The sequence below is a fragment of the Megalobrama amblycephala genome, linkage group LG22, assembly GCF_018812025.1.
Source record: "Megalobrama amblycephala isolate DHTTF-2021 linkage group LG22, ASM1881202v1, whole genome shotgun sequence".
Taxonomy (NCBI): Eukaryota; Metazoa; Chordata; class Actinopteri; order Cypriniformes; family Xenocyprididae; genus Megalobrama; species Megalobrama amblycephala.
In genome coordinates, this window is record NC_063065.1 from 20,403,817 (window position 1) to 20,427,432 (window position 23,616).

At 36.6% G+C, this 23,616-nt stretch overlaps 1 protein-coding gene across 2 annotated transcripts in view; it reads left to right on the top strand.

Annotated features, from left to right (window-relative positions):
- Window positions 1-23,616, top strand: part of stau2 (staufen double-stranded RNA binding protein 2) — a 181,068-nt gene that overhangs the window by 12,998 nt on the left and 144,454 nt on the right. For both annotated transcript variants that reach the window (XM_048175528.1, XM_048175529.1), the window contains exons 4-5: window positions 1,360-1,519; window positions 1,764-1,899. In XM_048175528.1, coding sequence (XP_048031485.1) covers window positions 1,360-1,519; window positions 1,764-1,899 — 296 coding nt within the window. The remainder of the gene's footprint in view (window positions 1-1,359; window positions 1,520-1,763; window positions 1,900-23,616) is intronic.

A 23,616-nucleotide genomic window follows, 5' to 3' on the forward strand; every position in this document is an offset into this window, starting at 1 on the left:
CATTTCTAACTAGATATCACAGCCCATTCATCATCAAACTAAAAATGCAGTCATCCAAACAGAGAAAAAGTTATTCGGCTGAATTTAAATGGACGTTTGTATATGTAGGCTGTGTCGGTCAACGTGACCACTGCCCTACCATCGCACTGTTATTCTAAACACATTTTTGCACATAAGGATGCTGTTTTGGGGACATGTGGGGACATAACTGAAGTACAAAGCCTTGCTTACATAATAAATGCTAATATGGAAATATTTGGCCCAATGAGAGAGGAGCCCAATGACAGTTTCAGTTTCACTTTAAATAAATTTTAGGCTGTAAAATAAATGTTGTATGTAATGAATGCCACTATCATTTGCTTATTTTGTAGGATACTTGTATTTTTCATGTTTTGTTCTGAATACCATTCAATTTAATGGATTTGTTGTCAAGTGAGGGGAAATGTATGTAAACAGTGTATGTAAATGTGTTAAAATGTATGTAAACATTTTATTTAATGGTATTTTACATTTATTTTATTTTTTAATGTAATAGTAAAATGGGACTGATACCTCAATGTTTGTTTGACCCAGTGCGACTACTCAGGTGCAACTTATTTTACGAAAAATGCTGTATTATTGAAAAGTGCTTATTTACAGATTTGGGACTATTTGTGCCAATAAAACAAGCATATTGTGTTCATTATTCCCACCCACATTTCCTTTGGGTTTAATCACTGTTATAATTATGGGGGTCCTTGGAAAATGTTCCTAAAAGGGGTCCCTGGCCCCAAAAATGTTTGAGAACCCCTGATCTGATGCACTAACTGATGTTAACAAATGAAACCTTATGGTGAAGTTTTAACCTTAATTTTATTGCATATTAATTTAATTAGTACGTTTAATGTAATTTATTAAACCTAATACAAATATTTAACCAGAAATTATTTGTTTTCTTGCAAGAATTCAAATCATGTCGCTCAAGACAGTCCCTCAGGTGATCCTTTAATTTAGATCACCTTGCAATAGTTTTGTTGCAAATGTATTGCTGCCAAGAGCCCAAATCTGTAAAAAATGCTTAGCAATTATGGAATAATGTGCAGTCTTTAATGCAAAATAAAACCTGACATGGCAATCAGGATCTTGTATAATCTTGAAAGCTCTTATCTTGCGAAAATGACTTGCTGACTGTACATTATCCTACTTATTTTATAGCTACTTGGCTAAATAAATAAATACACAGACATAAAATATTGATTTGAGTTATTTTGTGTTACTTGTAGACAAATTCTAGGTTATCTAAAAACTTTCACTAAGAAAATAGTCCACTATAACATAGAAAACAATCACCCTAGTTCTCCTGCTGGATTGTGTGTGCAGATCTTCACGGTGCAGCTGAGCTTGGGGAACCAGGTATGGGAGTCAGAAGGCAGCAGCATCAAAAAGGCCCAGCACTCCACAGCTACCATGGCCCTGACAGAGAGCAGTCTCCCCCGACCTCCTCCCCGCTCCCCTAAAGCCGACAGCAACAGCAACCCAGGTACCAACATCTCTCAGGGACATTATAACTGGCCATAATATGCTGTAAAGTAGAGCAGCGTTCTTCACGGGGGCCTAGGGTGGTAGTGTAGGTAAACCATTTGAAAGTGTTTATCTGCTATATCAAATAAAATAAAAAATAAAATAAATAATTTAAAATATATATTTTAAGTAATCCTTATATTTTTACAATTTTGTGCACTATGAAAAAGGGGGTCACTGATCCATCTTTTTCCTTTTTGCAGGCAGCATCACTCCTACAGTGGAGTTGAATGGCTTGGCCATGAAGCGAGGGGAGCCAGCTATCTATAGACCTCTGGACCCCAAACCCATTCCCAACTACAGAGCCAATTACAACTTTAGAGGAATGTTCAACCAGAGGTATGTGCTTTAGCCTAAGGTTTTTTTTTAGGAGGTCAATGTCTCAAGCAGAATTGTCATGTAGATTCTAGCAATTTCAGTTTCTAGTAGATATATTATTTGTCTTTACTGCCATCTAGTGGTGTCATACTCATGTTAGGTCAAACATAAAATACAGTGTATTTAAAGGGTTAGTTCACCCAAAAATGAAAATTCTGTCATTTATTACTCACCCTCATGCCGTTCCACACCTGTAAGACCTTCGTTAATCTTCAGAACACAAATTAAGATATTTTAGTTGAAATCCGATGGTCTCCGTGAGGTCTGCATAGGGAGCAATGACATTTCCTCTCTCAAGATCCATAAAGGTACTAAAAACATATTTAAATCGGTTCATGTGAGTACAGTGGTTCAATGTTAAATACTCTCGTCACTTTATAATATTTTGGTGCGCCAAAAAAAAACTAAATAACGACTTACCTAGTGATGGCCGATTTCAAAACACAGCATAAATTAATCTTTTGTGTCGAATCAGTGGTTCTGAGCGCCAAAGTCACGTGATTTCAGCAGTTTGGCGGTTTGACACGCGATCCGAATCATGATTCGATACGCTGATTCATAACGCTCCGAAGCTTCCTGAAGCAGTGTTTTGAAATCGGCCATCACTAAATAAGTCGTTATTTTGTTTTTTTGGCACGTCAAAAATATTCTTGTCACTTTATAATATTAATATTGAACCACTGTACTCACATGAACTGATTTAAATACGTTTTTAGTACATTAATGGATCTTGAGAGAGGAAATGTCATTGCTGGTTATGGAGGCCTCACTGAGCCATCGGATTTCAACAAAAATATCTTAATTTGTGTTCCGAAGATTAACAAAGATCTTACAGGTGTGGAACGGCATGAGGGCAAATAATAAATGACATTATTTTCATTTTTGGGTGAACTAACCCTTTAAGTGAACTCAGATTAGCTGTCCAAATATAGTCAACTAGGGTCTGATTTTTAGAGATTGACCACTGTATTCAACATTTTAAAGATTAAGATGTCTGGTGTGATTTTTGTACTAAGCTTTGACTCTTGGTCAAGGGAACAACTTTGGGAACATAAATAGAAATTTTGCTTATTACCATTAGGTGGCAGTATTGTCCTTTTTTTTCTTGTATAAGAGGACTTTGACTGCACTACCCGTGTTTTACATTAGACATCAAGAAGAAACCCAGCACACTAACAGAAAAATAAAAGTAAACACAACTGTCCTTAATATCAATGAAATGTATTAATATTGCCATATGTTTGGATGATGCTGGGTTGAAAAAACTGACTCGTCGTCATAATCTTGTTTGAAATGTTTGGTTTCTAAATATCTTTTGAATTGTGATTTGTTTTCATGCTCTTAACAGACAATGATTTACAGCACACAGACATTGTGGTCAGCACAGATTTTAAGAGAACTAATATTTATTGTAGTGTGGGTCGTATTTTCTTGTTCCTTGCCTTTAGTTCATTCATTTCGTTGCTTGTCACACAACCTGCCCATGTTGGCATCTGCCCTATTTGAATTGTGCTGCAAATCTAATTATCTAATTAGATATTTAAATGCAATTTAATTCCAGCGATATTTTTCAAGATACACTATACTTTTTGTATATATCTAGCTTTAGTGAGCATTTAGCTCCGCAACTTTGGAAAAAACATCTAATTTATGCTTTTGCAAACTTTGAGTCGCTATTTGTTGGTCAGGTTTATTCCAGCTGAACTGGCAAGAATGAAAAGAAACATGCCAACGCTGACATATTCATCAGCTAAAAGGCATGAACAGCGAGAAGCAACGTTGACGCTAATAGGAAAACTACACTACATTATAAGGAGCACATTACACCTTAATCCTGTTGTCATTTGAAGCTTTTATTTAGACATTTGCTTTCGATTGAAGCTCAATGGACACTGTGAGAACAAAGGCGAGGTGAGAAACTTGAGTCTTGTAATGCTAAGATCTCAACCTGATATCAAAAAGCGTTAAAGGGCCTGCGTGTAGTGATTTTATGGAAAAAAAATGTATATATGTTTCTTTGCTGCACATCTAGAATTTCTGTGATGTAGTCTTTGAAATAGTAATACAACAAGGAGCCAAAGTAAATCGGATCCTCCGCGTGATTACATCATTTTGGTGCGGAGCCTGGCCGGAGACCACCATGAGGGACTGTTGTAGATATTAACGGTGTTGCAAATGTATTCTACCCTTGAGTCTTCTGCCCTCTCCTCAATCGACACAGATCCTCTCAGAGGTGTTACAAGCCTTGCATAATTTAAACACAGATTCACTTATTCACAGCGCTCTAATTGATGGTTTTATTAGAATATTGATGTTGTGTCTGTACTGTTCATTATGGAGAAGAATAATTGCAAGGCTGTAGTGAATTAAGGGATTATGAGACTGAGAGTATTGGCATATATATATATATATATATATATATATATATATATATATATATATATATATATATATATATATATATATATATATGATATATGTATGAATGTCAGGAAGGATATTGATTGATTAACAAAAATATATTTTGAATTATGAATTGATACTTAAAGGGGACCTATTATCCCTCGTTTCACAAGATGTAATATATACAGTCAAACCAAAATTTATTCAGACACCTTGAACATTTAATTCATTAAAGGTGCCCTAGAACTTTTTTTACAAGATGTAATATAAGTCTAAGGTGTCCCCTGAATGTGTCTGTGAAGTTTTAGCTCAAAATACCCCATAGATTTTTTTTTAATTCATTTTTTTAACTGCCTATTTTGGGGCATAGTTAGAAATGAGCCGATTCAGGGTGTGTGGCCCTTTAAATCTCGTGCTCCATGCCCCAAGAGCTCGCGCTTGCTTTAAACAACATAAAAAAAGTTCAAACAGCTAATATAACCCTCAAAATGGATCTTTACAAAGTGTTCGTCATGCAGCATGTCTAATCGCGTAAGTACAGTGTTTATTTTGATGTTTACATTTGATTCTGAATGAGTTTGAGGCTATGCTCCGTGGCTAACGGCTAATGCTACACTGTTGGAGAGATTTATAAAGAATGTTGTGTTTATGAATAATACATAATTATGAATTATACAGACTGCAAGTGTTTAAAAATGAAAATAGCGACGGCTCTTGTCTCCGTGAATACAGTAAGAAACGATGGTAACTTTAACCACATTTAACAGTACATTAGCAACATGATAACGAAACATTTAGAAAGACAATTTACAAATATCACTAAAAATATCATGTTATCATGAATCATGTCAGTTATTATTGCTCCATCTGCCATTTTTTGCAATTGTCCTTGCTTGCTTACCTAGTCTGTTGATTCAGCTGTGCACATCCAGATGTTCTGCCCTTGTCTAATGCCTTTCATAATGTTGGGAACATGGGCTGGCATATGCAAATATTGGGGGCGTACACCCCGACTGTTACGTAACAGTCGGTGTTATGTTGAGATTCGCCTGTTCTTCGGAGGTCTTTTAAACAAATGAGATTTATATAAGAAGGAGGAAACAATGGGGTTTGAGACTCACTGTATGTCATTTCCATGTACTGAACTCTTGTTATTTAACTATGCCGAGGTAAATTCAATTTTTGAATCTAGGGCACCAGTTGATTCACTATAGTTAAAAAAAACAATGGTAATAAATAAGACAAGATCTCAGAGTTAAACTGTGTCAGAAAAAAATAAATTTTAATTTTGTCAGATAACACTTAAGCAAAACATGGTCAGATCAAAATGTCTGAATTTTTGGTCAGTTTTTATCAATTTTACAGGTCTAAAAACTGTATGAAGAATTTTTGGGTATAATATGACAGTTTACTTTATTTTGCTATCCTCACTTACATAAATGAACTATAGTGTCCTGCACCCACTAGTAAAAATATTTTAAATATATCAAATAATTTTTGATATAAATGAGCTGCTGCTTCCAGCCCCCTTTCCAGAAAAGGGCGGAGCTTTAACAGCTCAGGCTTTGGTTGTTTAACAACAACAAAGCTGGAGAATCTCACGTAGCCAAAGTGACGTTTGTCAGTAACAGTGTTCAGCCTTATATTGTTGGACACTGATGGAGAGACTCAGGAAGAAGTTACAACTTTTAGAATGCAACTGGACGTTTCTGAATGGTTAGTGGATAAATTCTTGTAGTTGCTGTGGAGTTGATTCATCTCATCGACTAGCATGTGCCGTCATGTAAATCTTTTGTGCAAATCCAGCGTTCGTTTGTGAAGCAGTCCGGTGTAAAATGATGGCATAGCAACAACACTCTACTACAACAAATCTTCCTCTTCTCTAAAGCAGCCCAACATGGCCTTGCCCCTTTTGTTGCGTGTTCCCGGGGGCAGGATTTATGTGAATTTTGGGGTTTGTGATGTCACCAACCCGGGAAGAAGCTTGTTGTAGTCCTTAAAAATATATTTCTGTCAAAGAAAATATCTCCCTTTGCATTGAACTTTGAGCGTCGTAACTTTGCAGATGTTGTTTATTGTCAAACAGCAACATTACACACTAACTTAAGTTAAAAAAGTGAAGTTATAATCAAGGACCCCTTTAAAGGGGTCATATCATGAGAATTTTTTTGAGATATGCAATAACAGACTAAATTCTGAAAATCAGATTAAGCTTGTTGTGTGCTTCTGAAACTTTTGTTAGACAGCTGAATATATTTGAGTGCGGTGAGTTAATGAGGAGGAAGTGGGAAAAATCCACCAAACATTGTGCTGTTCTTAGTTTAGTGTAGCACCTACAGCTCTGCATATCCCTCTGAAAGATCCCAGTGTTAAAAACAAGTGACTGAATTTTATTTGCAAGATTTTTCTGAAAATAAAACTTTTTTGGGATTAATTTAAATAAAACAAACTTTACTAACATTATGAATATGAACCGTGATACATTTTTTACAATTCTTTGATGAACTGAAAGTTCAAAATAAAAGCATTTATGTGAATTAGAAATATTTTGTAATATTTAAAATGGCTTTTGAATGGTAGTGTATACTTGGACAGCCTCGGTTATACCTTTACATGTACATGTATTTACTGATATCCACTCATTACAGTCCTGGCTAACTGAGTCTGAGCTGTATTAACTCCTTTTCTCTTATCCTCTCTCAGTCCATTGAGACTGCAGTGATGCAGATTAACAAAAGCATCTTTTCTGAGAAACAAATCATGTACCCAAGAGTTTACAGTGGAGCTGTAAACTCCTCATTATCCCAGCTTAGTTGGACTCGGACCAAATTTACACTCTCATCCTGTCTCAGCTTATATGTGGATGTGAGTAGGAATTAAGCTGCAGTCAGGCAGCATCACACAGTTACCTCATTTATACAGGGATTTGCTCTTTGTGAGTAACATCAGGCTTTGTGTTCCTAACAACATTCTGTATTCATCTGCCTTGGGGAGTGCCTGCATTCTTTTAGAGTCGAAATTTGGATGGGTCTTTTCCGGGACGACCTCACCTTCTCTCATTTGGGCATGACAGTAATGTTGTGTCGGTGCTTACCTGCTACAATAATGAGGATAATTACTGTCGAGCCTCTCCAGTGATATTTCCTGGTCTGATATTGAGCTGTGGCTGCAAAGGCTGGAAGCTCAGTGGAAGAGAGTTTGTTAGCCGAGCCGGCGTAGTGGAGGTGGAAATGCGTCACTGTCTAGGCCAAATCAGCACCATGGTTTGTTTTGATTGCAATAAAGATAACATGAGTGTGAGGTAGTGTTGGCTCAATACCAGATTTTGCCTTTATTCTGGTACCTCAGTATCCATACTAAATATTCCTCCATGCAAAAAGATGATAGGCCGCTAAACATGCGTGATAGGTTTGCATGTCATTTAAGTGCCATATTTTGCCATATTTTAATCGGGTAAGGTCAAAGGATGAATAACTATCCATTAATATTGTAAAATATGAATTTAAAAAAAATTATCACAAGGTGTGTGCCTCAGCATATTTTTAATTTGTATTTCCAAATTGTAATATTCTACAAATATTTCAGAATACAACAATATCATAGGCTATCTGAGCAAGAACAAATTTCCATTAACTTACTAGCTGAAATGGAAACATTCGAGTATGAATAATGACACAGATAGTGTCAGCTCCACTGGGAGTTCTTCAGGGTTCAGTGTTGGGGCCAACTCTGTTTAGCATATATGCTTCCACTTGGGCAGATTAATAGGATGTATGGCCTTGGGTATCACTGTTCTGATGATACTCATTTACATTACCACTAGCCTTGATGTCAGCTGCACGTTGCTGTTCTCAGTGAGCGTCTAGAGGAAATCAGAATTTGGATGCAGCATAATTTCCTGAAAACTGAATTGAATTGCTGATTCGTATGATGGAGGCTACTCGATCACATTGGTTTGGTTGTCAATTACAACATGCTTCCCACTTCACAGGTATTGAATTTGGGTATCATCTTTGATTATCAACTAACATTTGATGCAAAACATATTTCAAAAATCGGCTTCTATCATTTCAGGAATTTTGCCCGACTTTGAACTTTTCACTGATGCAGAAAGGCTCATACTTGCTTTCATTACATCCAGGTTGGACTGTAATGCCCTGTTCTCTGGCCTCCCAGCTAAATCTTTGAATTGGCCTCAGTATATTCAAAACTCTGCTGCTCATGTGCTCACCCATACTTCTCCACGTGAACACATTACATCACAGATTTCAATTGCACTGACTTCCCATTCATGCTAGAATTTATTTTAAATGTACAAAGCATTACATGGAATGGCACCAGTGTATCTTTGTGATTACATTAATCAATATACTCTGCCACATTCTCTCTGTTCTGCTAACACTCTTGCTGTTCACCAGCCTTCATGTAAACTTAAAGGAACACTCCACTTTTTTTGAAAATAGGCTCATTTTCCAACTCCCCTAGAGTTAAACAGTAGAGTTTTACCGTTTTCGAATCCATTCAGCCGATCTCCGGGTCTGGCGGTACCACTTTTAGCATAGCTTAGCATAGTTCATTGAATCCGATTAGACCGTTAGCATCTCGCTCAAAAATGACCAAAGAGTTTTGATATTTTTCCTATTTAAAACAATATAGTTACATCGTGTACTAAGACCGACGGAAAATGAAAAGTTGTGATTTTCTTGGCCGATATGGCTAGGAACTATACTCTCATTCTGGCGTAATAATCAAGGAACTTTGCTGCCGTACCATGGGTGCAGCAGACGCAATGATATTACGCAGCGGCTGTGACCCCCTGTTTGCACATGGAGACATTTGCGAGAGACGCTGTGTAATATCATTGCGCCTGCTGAACCCATGGTACGGCAGCAAAGTTCCTTGATTATTACGCCGGAATGAGAGTATAGTTCCTAGCCATATCGGCCTAGAAAATCGCAACTTTTCATTTTCCGTCGGCCTTAGTACACGATGTAACTACAGAAGAGTCAAGTTTTAAATAGGAAAAATATCAAAACTCTTTAGTCATTTTTGAGCGAGATGCTAACGGTCTAATCAGATTCAATGAACTATGCTAAGCTATGCTAAAAGTGGTACCGCCAGATCTGGAGATCGGCTGAATGGATTTGAAAATGGTAAAACTACACTGTTTAACTCTAGGGGAGTTGGAAAATGAGCCCATTTTCAAAAAAAGTGGAGTGTTCTTTTAAGACCATGGGAGAAAGAGCCTTTTCATTCAAAGCCCACAAGTTATGGAATGCTCTTCCCTTCACTATCAGAAATTCTCCAACTCTGGAACATTTTAAAAGACACAATTACCAACCCTCCAATAATCACAATAAGCTCTGTTTCTTTTGATATGAAACAAAGTCTCAGCTATCAAATTCTGTCCATTTTATGACAATTCTTAAACAATGAATGTGGTTTTGACACTTTAATGTGGCATATCATGGTTTTGACTGGGTTTGAAGTTTGCTAAACTTCAAAAAGTATTTTTTTTTTCTTTCTACCATATACCACACAACCCTACACTGAATAGCAGAGATTGAGAAATAAATATTATCTAGAAACCCGTTTCTTGATTGTGAAGATGTGACTTTCAGAATGAGATCTGTTCTTCATTACTGACAGTTGTTTCGTTTTTAGTAGGTTGCTTTTATTACCTCTTTTTTGGCACCCATTTTAGATCCTCTGAATATACTGGGAAATCAAATTATGAGTTATGTTTGTGGCATTGCTGTTGGTAAGATAAGATGGCAAAAGAACGGTGCATTTCACTCAACACCTACTCCCTCAACCATGAGCAAAACACACTGGCTTACAAAGAAATACATTGTTTAGTCAATACACTATCTTTCATGATTGCATTATTTCAGAGTTTCTCATCAAAATTAATTTTGGTGAAAGGGAAATCTTTGTTCAGTAGAAGTGATTTATCTTTTCTGTTACGTCTGAGTCATATTTTAGGAATCATGTCTGCCACTGTCAAGCATTCCAAAAATAAAGCTGGTGACCATGACTGGCTTTAAGATAGTCACGCATAAATGGACTCTTGCCCAAAACAGTGTCAGATGTTTACAGGGTTATTATAGTAAACTAAAACTGAAACTAAAAGCATTCATTCAAATTTCTAAAATTAAGAAATAATAAAAATATGTAGACATTAAAAAACTATTAAAACTGACAAAAACACAACAGTAGTTGTATGTTTACTAAAACTAAAATGAAAATGGAAAATATAAAAATAAAAACTGATTCAAAATATCATTAAAAACTATAATATTATCTCAATTATACTAAAACAACACTGGCTGTTGGTTATAGGCAAGGGATGCAAATGTTATTTGCATAATGAAATTTGCAGAAGAAATCTTCAGACCTCACAGGAATTCATTTGGGTATCATTTTAAACCATCTTTACCAGAGTGTGTTTAGTGAATTACTGCCAAGCCAGACACATGGCGTTAACCCTGTGTTGCCAAATGCCAACATATCACTTTTTTCACTTATCCACTGTTCAGAAAATGGCAAACAATTGCTGGAATTAAAGGGCTGTTTTTACATAATTATTTAATTATTTTTATTTTTTATTGTTTTTAAACCACAAGACAGTTGTTGTTTTCTCCAAAAAAGGCAGACATGCGTTGAAGTGAGCCTCACATTATATCAGGATTTTTTTGGTAGTTTTTTTTTTTCTTTTTTCCACAGATCAACTTTATCTAACATTTTTCTACCGTAAATTGACAAAATACAATATTTTTATTTTGTTGCCATGAGATTTTTTTATAGGTTGGTATAATATTATAGATTTTAATTAGAGTACAAATTGATAACTTTAAAGAAATCCATAAATGTTTGGGGCCAGTAAGATTTTTTTTAAAAAGAAGTTAATACGATTATTCAGCAAGAATGGATTAAATTGATCAAAAGTAACAGTAAAGACATTTATAATGTTACAAAATATTTCTATTTCAAATGAATTTTCTGCATTTAAACTTTCTATTCATCAAAGAATAGAAAAATATATCACGGCTTAAACATTTATTGTTGTAATATATCAATTGTAATAATATTTCCCAGTTTTACTGCTGCCTTGGTGAGCGTCTTGGTGAGACTTTATTCTAAAACATTTAAAAAAAAAAAAATCGTACTGACCTTAAACTTTTGAATAGTGCTTTGCACGTATTTAATGAACTATTTAATGTCCAAAAAAATATAATCAAACATCTACTTGATAATACTCCCTGAGCAGAAAACCTTATCTTTGCCTGGAGTGCATCAACCCAGACATAGTCCAGTCATTGAATTTACAAGGGACACAGAGCTGAAAACTAGGCCAACAATAGCTGTGAACTTCCAATTAAATTCTGTGTGATGTCACACTAATAATCAAGTCATTGCACACATAAGTATTCATTAACAAGTAGCCAGGACTGTAATCTTATAAAGGCCTACCAAACAGCACTTTAGAGAATCCATTAAGCATTCCAGCAATATAATGTCTGTGTCCAGACGTACATCCAGGAGGCTGCCAGAATCCACAGTTCATAAACGATTTAATAAAAGTACTGTTATTAGGGTTACGTACTTCCTCTCATAAGCAGCTGCCAGAATAATCACTTATTTACCCAATATCAGTATCAAATTGAGAAATGACCCCAGCCTTGCTTCTGTTTGAGGGCTTCAGGCAGAAAATTGTGTCAGCAGAGCAAATTGCCAGTAACTCGTAAAGCAAAGGTTTATATGCAGCTCTTGGGCTACGGTGGAACTGTGCACGATTCTGGAACTTTTAAAAGAAACTGAACTGATTTTAACTTATTGTGTTTTTAATGACCTTGTGGATCACTTATTTTATTTTTTTAATGGTTCTTTCTTACTTTTCATGAAGAAAAAAAATTGAATTTTGCCACTGTAATGTTTGGGTGTTGATATGTGTTTGATAAGATCACCTGAGTGTTTTTTTTTTTTTTTTTTTTTTTTTTTGGCATTGCCATGTGGTTGCTAGGGTGTTCTGAGTGTTTACTGGCCCGGGTCAAATGAGTCTTTATGATATTTTGGTCTATGTAAATCTGGGATTTTGCCCATTTTATAATCTGCCAGGAGCAAATCATGTCTAAATAATAATAATAAAAAAAAATACCTAGCAAGTGAATTGAGGCATTGCAACATTATAAAGTACAGTACAAAAAATGGATGTTCATTTTGAGTTGTAACCGTGCGTTCACACCGCCGCCGGCGAGAGCGTCAACAGTCGCCTTGGCCGCCCTGCCAACAACGCTGTACTGTTCGTTCAAACCGCCGCCGACGGGAGGGTCAAAGTAAATGACAAGTCGCATCAACCAATCGGAAGCCTCTCAAGCGAGGACCTCTACATTCCAATTGGTTGCTGCCGAACCGCGTCATAGCTCATTACCATAAAGTTAACCTGATTTCAACTCTCCTCGACGCTCTCACCGTCCAAGACGCGCCGCGCCGCTCTCGCCGGAGCTCGCCGCCGGCTCTCATTGAAAATGAATGACTAGCGTCACTTTGACGCTCTCGCCGCCAGCGGTGTGAACACACAGTAACAGTTATTGGACCCTATTTTAACGATCTGTCATGGTCTAAAGCACACGGCGCAAGTGCACTTAGTCCAAGTCCAAATCCAAGTCCAAATTAGGCGCAAGTCCAAATCCACTTTTGCTATTTTTCATGCATTCTGACTTATTTACACTGTTAAAGCAGAACTAAGTAACTTTTTTACCTTCATAAATAGTTTTCTAAGTCCTTACGATGGTTAATTGACTTGTAGTGGTGTGTTTGAGACGTGCACTAACCCCCTCTGGCACGTCTACGCCGGAAAACAGCACTTGCAAGCTGAGCTGCGCCAACCCGACACAGTCTCGCCTCATGTTCACGTTCACGCGAGAGTGACAAAATACTTTACAGTAATTCATAATTTTCGGTAATTTATGACTTTATAAGACAATTTCCAAAATTACCCACCTCCATTGAGATTTCTTGTACTGTATTTGCAAAACTACTGCGCTGGTGAGTGTTGTAGTCGTTGTAGTCCAGAGCTGCGCTTGGAGTATTTATGACAGTGTGATTCACTGGAGGAACCTTTAGGGGGAGCTTCGCAAATCTTACTGAGTTCCGCTTTAAAGAGTTGCATTATCATGCTAAACGTGGCCAAAGTTTCAAAACACGAGTTGTACACTACCAAATATACTACTTCCGGTTTCTGAGAGTTTTTTCAGAGTATGGCCCTTTATCACGTAATAAAAGGTGGAATTCCTTGTATAAGTACTTCTCCCTGATAAGCGTGCGGATTGTCCCTATTCTCTTAATGAGTAATGGGTGTGTTTTGGGCATAACATGCAATAAACCAATCAGAGTCTTATCTCCCATTCCCTTTAAAAGCCAGTTGCGCTCGCGCCATGGCGGATTCACTATTTACATGGCGGAATTTGCAAGTGGAAAAACGGAATGCTTCTCTAGCGAGGAAACGGATCTGCTCGTGCACGAAGTTAAAGCGCGCGAGCAGACCATCTACGGGACAAGCCGGATTCCACCAAAACATTTTTATCTTTATGCACACAGAAATAATCTTTTACATTGTAATCCTTATTTTTAATCTTTGGCATGTTTGTGTGCTGCTGTGCATCCCTGTGTGTTTATATAATTAGTGTACATGCGTTGTGCACCCGCCTAAAGGCACATATTACTACCGCGTTCTTTAAATAACAAAAAAATAAAAATAAAAATACTTGGCCAGTGACTTTAGATCAGGTTTCAGTTGGTCAATGGCACAGTCTATTTCAGTTGCCTCAAAATAGCAACACGCTAACAATGCGCCTGAACACACCTCGTTTTCAGTCTAGCACCCCATGGGTGCAAATGCATTTGCTATTTAAACAATGTGGCGCAGGACGTGAAAATGATTATTGCGTCGGGCTGAAACTAGCAAAAAACACTTGCACCGCGCCTGGCTCCGCATTGCGTCGGGTGTATGACAGGGTCCATTAAATTAATACTGTATTCAAATGAGCATGAACAATTAAATATCCAATATTGACCAATATCAATAAATTAAATGTCTAGTATTGACAAGTGTTATTTTTGTATTATGTACTTTTATAGTTTTTACTAATATTTTGAATAAGCTTTTATTTTTATATTTTCATTTTAAAGGATTAGTCCACTTTCAAATAAAATTTTCCTGATAATTTACTCAACCCCATGTCATCCAAGATGTTCATGTCTTTCACATGATTGCCTTGCACGTGCTTCCGCTTTCCGTATTCTTCAAAAAGCTTACGCTGTATGTCCTACGCCTTCCCTATTCTACTTACGGAAAAAATCAGAACTGGTGCTGCGTTGAATAGGGAAGGCGTAGGACATACAGCGTAAGCTTTTTGAAGAATACGGAAAGCGGAAGCACGTGCAAGGCGATCATTTGTGTTTATAAAGCATATACAGTTGTATATTTTTTTTTTTTTAACGATCGTTTTGCTAGATAAGACCCTTATTCCTCGTCTGGTATAGTTTAAAGCCCTTTGAAGCTGCACTGAAACTGTAATTTTGACCTTCAACCGTTTGGAGGCCATTTAAGTCCACTATAAGGAGAATAATCCTGGAATGTTTTCATCAAAAACCTTAATTTCTCTTCGACTGAAGAAAGAAAGTCATGAACATCTTGGATGACATGGGGGTGAGTAAATTATCAGGAAACTTTTAATTTGAAAGTGAACTAATCCTTTAATTTCATTTCATTTTATTAAAGGTGCCCTAGAATTAAAAATTGAATTTATCTTGGCATAGTTGAATAACAAGAGTTCAGTACATGGAAATGAAATACAGCGAGTCTCAAACTCCATTGTTTCCTCCTTCTTATATAAATCTCATTTGTTTAAAAGACCTCCGACGAACAGGCGAATCTCAACATAACACCGACTGTTACGTAACAGTCTCGGGGTGAACGCCCCAATATTTGCATATGCCAGCCCATGTTCAAAGCATTAGACAAGGTCAGGACGTCTGGATGTGCACAGCTGAATCATCAGACTAGGTAAGCAAGCAAAGACAACAGCGAAAAATGGCAGATGGAGCAATAATAACTGACATGATCCATGATATCATGATATTTTTAGTGATATTTGTAAACTATCTTTCTAAATGTTTCGTTAGCATGTTGCTAATGTACTGTTAAATGTGGTTAAAGTTACCATCGTTTCTTACTGTATTCACGGAGACAAGAGCCGTCGTTATTTTCATTATTAAACACTTGCAGCCTTTATAATTCATAAACACAACTTCATTCTTTATAAATCTCTCCAACAGTGTGTAATGTTAGCTTTAGTCACGGAGCACTATCAAACTCATTCAGAATCAAATGTAAACATCCAAATAAATACCATACTTACGCGATTAGACATGCTGCATGACGAACACTTTGTAAAGAACAATTTTGAGGGTTATATTAGCTGTGTGAACTTTGTTTATGCTGTTAAAGGCAAGCGCGAGCTCCGTGGGCGTGGAGCGTGAGCATTTAAAGGGGCCGCAGCCTACATCGGCTCATATTTAATGATGCCCCCAAATAGGCAGTTAAAAAAAAAAAAAAAAAAAAAAAAAATCTATTAGGTATTTTGAGCTGAAACTTCACAGACACATTCAGGGGACACCTTAGACTTATTTAAAAATTTATTTAAAAAGATGTTCTACGGCACCTTTAAGTCTAATTTTTGTAATTCGATTTTTTTTGTTAATATAACTATTTTTGTTTAATTAATTTTATTTCAGTTTTAGTTTTTATTTATTTCCAGTAATTTAAAAAAAAACTATATATATTGAGCATTGCTGTGTCTTTTGAACCTCTTTTTCTTAGCATGTTTGCAGTCAACTACAACCCAGCTGCAGAACCACTCCACTTAATGGATCTCCCAGGTCAAATGAGGTCTTTCTTGTGAGCTGGAGCAGTGTCAGGCTAGCTCATTGTTCTGGAGGTCTCATGCTCAGCCCAGCTGTTGAGGTCCAGCCTCATACTTGTGGTTTGTTAGCATGAATCACTCCAAAACTCACATTTGTATTAAAAGGCTGGACCAGCAACTCCTTCGTAGATTCAGTGGTTCCTTTTCCGCTGTTATCTTGTTCCGTTCCGAGGGGTGTCAGAGCACATAACTTCCTGTAAATGAAGAGGTGAGGGGTGTTTGTTGGAAATGTGTCTTTTGGAGTACTCAGCGGCGGCCCTCCCTGTTGTTGCACAAGTCATGTGCCTCCCTTCACACAGAGGAGGAGTTGCTATGAATTTTTTTTTTTTTTTTTTTTTTTGATGGTGGCATTGTTTTGTTTGGGCGAGTCATTAATGTTTTTGTGGCTTGCAGTCAGAGGACAGCTGCTTGTCTTTGAGTCATGCAGTTTCTGTATTTGGCTCCAGGTGCTCGCTGCTTACAGAGCCACACAGGTGTGTCTCACATGGTGTCTGTCCTTCTTTATAGTTTGATCTCTCATGGCAACCATCCAGCATGTACAGTAAAGCAAATCTTATTAACTGATCGGTATCGGCTATCCTAAGCCCTAGCCTTTATTTTACGTCAGCTGTCACGCAGGATATTTTTTTCCACAAACAAAGCACTCATGTCGCTTCATAAAATTGAGGTTAAACCACTGTAGTTATGTGGATTACTTTAATGATGTTTTTACTACCTTTCTGGTGCTTGAAAGTGGTAGTTGCATAGACTGTCAATGGAGGGACAGAAGGCTCTCAGATTTCATTAAAATTTGTGTTTTGAAGATGAACAAATGTCTTTGTGGTTTGGAACAAGGTGACGGTGAGTAATTAATGACATAATTTTCTTTTTTGGGTGAACTAACGCTTTAAATAACTTTCATAAAATAAACATAATAGTACTGTAAACTAAAAACTAGGGAGCCACTGAGTTTTAAAATGAGACATTTGTTACAGTATCTAATTTTATTGTTAGTTTTTATACTGTTGTAATTATTATTATTATTATTATTATTATTATTATTATTACTTTTTTTTTTTTAAGAAATGTTTTTGTCTGTTAGTCATAGAGACACCAAACTTGATGGGATGGTCTGAAATCCCCTACTACACTGACTCAGGTGGCCAGACACACATCCATTTGACACTAGGTGCCGCTATAATTGTGTCATTCATCTTTGAACACGGAAGGTGTTTACAGCAATTTTGACCAAATCAGCCATTTATATAAAAAAGCTCAGATCATGGCATTACAATTGCAGATAAACCTCTTCCAATAAATTCCATTTAAAAGTTGTGAATGTTGTGATCACAGCAGCTGCTACCGTCTTAATTAAAACAATCAGCTACTAGCATTTAAACTAATTCCGTTAATGAGGACAGAAGCAGCTGTGCCGGGCATCGGTCCAGCTTAAAACCGTAGTGCCAGATTTGCTTCAGTAGCAGTAAATGGACTGACACTAAGTGCTCCCGGTACAATCTGAAGAGTTTGATGTACGAGTTATATCAGCCACTGATATCTTCCTACAAATGAGAATAACCCAAATTCCAATTAAAACTCAAGATGTGCAAATACAATCTTAATAATCCAGTGTGTCATTTTAAATCAGCCTCAAGGAATCAGGGAGGGCCGGAATTTGACTTGCTGCTGAAGCGATAAAACAGGGGAAACCCACTGAGTAAATGTCAAAAAGCTTTGTAATCTCGTGTTTGCAAGAGGAGCCATAACACACACTGCAGAGGAATTTGGGTTTAGCCGACCTTTAATTAACATTATAAACACTGAAGTTCTGTAGTATGTCGTCCGAAAGGCAGATCAGGGGCTTTTTTTAAGGGCTACAGTATGTGGTTTATTTTGCTGTTCTGGCTATACTCTATTGTTAAGGACCATCAACCGCTATAGCCCAATTAATGCCGGGCCATGAATACTTAGTCGTGATTTTATACAGTTTTCGGGTCCAATATGGATAAGAGTCAACACCACCTGCTGATTTTTTACAACGCTTTTGAAAGTGGCATGTTACCAAAATATTACTTTAAACCCAGCCAAGAACTTGTTTCTAGTATTATGTTGGTTTGTACAATAATTCTGGTGAAAAAGCCCCATGGTGCCCCTGTCTGTGCTGTTGTATGTCAGTGGATGGTGTTTTTGAAGTTGTCACACATCTTCCTTTCTTCATGGGGGGTTTGGTTTGCTCCATGCCTGTTGCCTTTCCATATCCCCTCTTGTGACAAATCTCATGTAGGAGGTCTTCACTCCCTGATGACATGCTTTTTGTGCTTCAGTGGGACGCTTTGTGGTATCATTTTGTCATTTTCCTTTACTCATATTTGTGGAAAAAGCTCCTGCAATGTAAAAGGAATCCACACATGGAGGGGTAAACAGGAGGAAGTATCCATGCTTTCCCTTCTTTCTCAGGAGGAAGTTGTCCTGTCTTCTACAGAGGTGTTGTATTAAATCTGTGCCACTAGGACATGACCATGTTCCAGGGACTGGTCAATAAAGTGCCATTGTCCTGTTGACCCATTTGTGTTTTCCCCCCTTGTAGTAGAGGGTTTTTTTGACTTTCTGAAGGCCTAATCTACATGACGATGGTTGTTTGGCTAATTTATTCATTCTAATTAGTGTTGTCAAAAACATATATATTTCGATATGTATCGATACCGAAATATTTGAAACTGTTCCTTTTCTGCAGTATCGATACACTGCTACCAGCTACGCGTTCTTGCTCTCTTTTTTCCAACGGCAAGTTTTCTATTTTCTCCAGTAGTCTGTTTAAATAGTGCTTGTATTGGGCATAATTTTATTCATTCCTGCAGATTTTGCACCAAAAGCGTGTGCACCACTGATCTATATCCGTGGCACGCATATAAAGCCACTACTCAAACAGCTTACGAAAACCAAATTGACTTTCTTTTTCGTGGTTTATTTTGCTTAAACAGTCAAATACATACAAAGTTATGCAAAAATGCCGTTTTGTTGAGTATTCAGGTAAGTACAGACAGTTTTGGAACGTAAATAGTTGAGAGAAAATGCATGTTGTGTAACAGTATATTGCATCAGTGCATGAGCTCTTTAAGTGACAGCAGTCTAATAAACCTGGTGCTGTCTGTCAAAAATGAAAATTCTGTCATTAATTACTCGCCCTCATGTCGTTCCACACCCGTAAGACCGTTCATCTTCGGAACATAAATTAAGATATTTTTCATAAAATCCGATGGCTCAGTGCAGGCCGCATTGCCAGCAAGATAATTTAGTTTTTCATTGCCCAGAAACATACTAAAAACATATTTAAAAGTTCATGTGACTACAGTGGTTCAACCTTAATATTATAAAGTGACGAGAATACTTTTTGTGCGCCAAAAAAAAAAAAAAAAAAATAGCAACCTTATTCAACAATATTTAGTGATGGGCGATTTCAAAACACTGCTTCATGAAGCTTCGAAGCTTTACAAATCTTTTGTTTTGAATCAGTGGTTCGGATCACGTATCAAACTGCCAAAGTCACGTGAACTATTGAAGTTTCGAAACACGTATGACGTAGCCTTGTTTATTGAAATCACATGATTCTGGAGCTTTGAAATCGCCCATCACTAGATATTATTGAATAAAGACGCTTTACTTTTTATGCGCCAAAAAAAATAAATAAATAAATAAATTATCGTCGCTTTATAATATTAAATTTGAACCACTGTAGTCAAATGAACTGTTTTAAATATGTCTTTAGTAGCTTTCTGGGCATATGAAAGTGTAAATTAACTTGCTGGCAATGGAGGCCTCACTGAGCCATCGGATTTTATCAAAAATATCTTAATTTTTTTTCCGAAGACGAACAAATGTCTTATGGGTGTAGAACGACATGAAGGTAATTAATGACTGAATTTTCATTTTTGGGTAAACTAACCCTTTAATAAAAGAACAAAAGGCAAAGGGATTTTTTTTTTTCTTTTTTCAAAAGCTCAAAATATTGGCATGACACTGACACTGACACTGATACGGTGATGACTAATTCACTTATAATGATTGATTTAGATTTTTTTTTTTAAGTGTTTATTCTTTTAGACAAAATATTAAAGAATTTTGAGAATCTGTGTGTCAAACATCTATTTTACAGGTAAGCACCACTTGTTTTTTTTACGGAAAATGTCAAAATTAAATGGTATTTTCTTCAGTTTCAGCATGTGCATAATCCGTGGCACTTTTAAGGTGCAGTCATATTAGCGAAATTTGGTGAAATGTCATGTGCAAAAAAAGGTCCATTGTCAATAATGTAGTGATGCATGAAGCACAGTTCACAAAGAAGTCACATTCAAACCAAGAATTTTGTTGGCCATAGTGTGGAATTGTATTATTAACACAAGCGAAATCTGCATGGGAAAAATCTTTCACCTTCACTCAAAATTCACGGATTCACTGATTCATGCACTGGACTTTGCATATGAAAATTCTCAGAGCAAAGGTAAATGTGACTGCACCTTTAGACAGAGGGTTAAAATTTACTTTACAGTAGTTTTATTTAGGCATCTAATTGGAGAGACCCATCTGTGGGTTAGTTTTATCATGCAGATGGAGATTCTATTACTGTTAGCATGTTTGTACTCTTTCTTTAATCCTCACAGGATTTTCAGTCCTCTACACTGAAAATTCTCAAGTGATGTTAATCTATGTCTGTGTAAAGGAGAATAAACTGCAGCCGGGGCCTCCTGTTAGCAGTTAAAATGGCAAGAGATAGATTGAAGTCATCAGAGGCCCAGCATGTGCTGCTAGCTCTTACGTTATGTTAGCAACTCACTGATGATCAATCAATGATGAGAAAGTGAGATAGTCTGGCGTATTGCCTGGCCGTTAAAAAGCCTGTCCAGGTGACTGATCAGTAGTCAAGACCCAGTCTATCCATTTCTTCTGTGTTTACCCAAAGTCCCTGTACTGCAAGCCAGTTCACTTGGCGGCCATCTTGGAAAACCCTCCAGACCCTTACTCCACTTAAGCCCAAAGTATACTTAGTATAAGTTTTGATGTGAAAGTTATGCGTATGTGTACAGCCAAATATGTAGCCTTTCAAAGTATACTCCATATGATAGTGTGCGAAAACACACGTTCTTGTCACATGCGCATTTAAAAGTTTTGTCTTTTGTGCTATTTCTCTCCAGAAGTTATGAGCAATAAAAATGTCTTTGAATTCTTTTAAACACAGGCATCTAAGGTCCTGTTTATTAAGCACCTTTTATTAAGATGCATTTTGGTCGATCGGATCACAAGTGGACGACATTAAATACAGGTGTAAAAGGGGTCTAAAATGTTTTGAGCTTGTCCACTGTTGACCACTTCCATAGGTAGTGGTCGAAAACAAACAAATCAACCAAATATGGTCGAATGCTTTCAAACAGCTACAAAAGACTCCCTACACTCTGTAATGACCTAATGCCTAAACGTTATGGCAAGTGCTTTAGCCAGATGAGATTTAAACTTTTTCGGCTGAAGACCTAAGTTTGGTTTGAAGGCAGAAAACCAATGTTCTCTCACCATTCCTGATTTCTAACACATACTCACAGCGTTCAGCATAGTCTTTGCAGCTTTCAGATCAGAAACGAAAGCTGATGCCCTCTGTATGTTTTTTTTTTTTTGCCATCTCCAGGTACGTTCATTGTAAATTGTCAATTGTGTGAGCTTATTTTGTCCATTAGACGAAGAAATCAGGACAGAAGTGGTTGAAAGTGGACAAAAGAGATGGATTAAAATACCAGGTGTGTCTCTCTCGTCTACTTGTGATCCGATCGACCAAAAAGCATCTTAATACCAGGTAGGGCTGCACAACGATTAATCACGATTAATCGTTTGCAAAATAAAAATCTGTGTTTACGTAATAAATGTGTGTGTTCTGTGTATAATAATTATGTATATATAAATACATGCACATACATATGTATATTTAAGAAAAATGTTATTTTTATATTTAAAATATTTATATTTATATATAATATAAAATATATTTAAATATATATATTTATTTACACTGCGTTCCAAATTATTATGCAAGTGACATATCAGTAAGATTTCAGTACAATAAACATTCAGATTTTAGTTTTTCTAAGTAAATGTTTGTTTGTTTATTTATCCATGTCTTTTTAAATAACTGGTATCATTCTCAGACAAAATAATTTGCCAGGTCTATGGAAACCCTACTTAGAGGTTGTTCCACATTATTAAGCAAGTCACAGTTCTCATACAATATAGGAGGAAGAAAGATCTTTCTGAAGATGAAAAGCATGAAATGGTGCAATGTTGTGCAAAAGGCATGAAAACAAATAATATTGTGTGAAAACTGAATGGAGATTATCAAATTATCATAAGATTTGTGAGTGATTTAGAGCACAGCAGAACCCGGTCAGATAAAGGTTTATTAATGAAAGTTCCTGTCAAAAAAATGTATTGTATTAAAAGGGCAGCTATAAAAGAGCCAGTGTTGAGCAGCAAACAGGTATTTGAAGCTGCTGGTGTCTCTGGAGTCTCTGTCTCTGGATCCATCCATTTAGACCATCTATTGTAGTACGCGATTCGTCAGTGAATAAAAATATTTAAAAATGAGTCTTCCTGTATTTCTACACCCACTGTAGATGTTTCTCTTTGTGAGCTTTGGTTTGGAGGGCCTGAAATGCATCTTTACACACAACTGCCAGCCAGCATGGAGAGCTTCTTGAGATTCCAGAGACACCAGCAGCTTCAAATACCTGTTTGCTGCTCAACACTGTTTTTTTTTTTATAGCTGCCCTTTTAATACAATTAATTTTTTTGACAGGAACTTTCCTCAATATGCCTTTATCTGACCGAGTTCTGCTGTGCTCTAAATCACTCACAAATCTTATGATAATTTAATAATCTCCATTCAGTTTTCACACAATATTAGTTGTTTTCATGCCTTTTGCACAACATTGCACCATTTCATGCTTTTCATCTTCAGAAAGATCTTTCTTCCTCCTATATTGTATGAGAACTGTGACTTGCTTAATAATGTGGAACAACATCTAAGTAGGGTTTCCTTAGACCTGGCAAATGATTTTGTCTGAGAATGATACCAGTTATCTAAAAAGACATGGATAAATAAACAAACAAACATTTTCTTAGAAAAACTAAAATCTAAATGTTTATTCTACTGAAATCTTACTGATATGTCACTTGCATAATAATTTGGAACGCAGTGTATACATGCATATATTTCTTAAATTTATACATGTATGTGTGTGTATTTATATATACATAATTATTACACAGA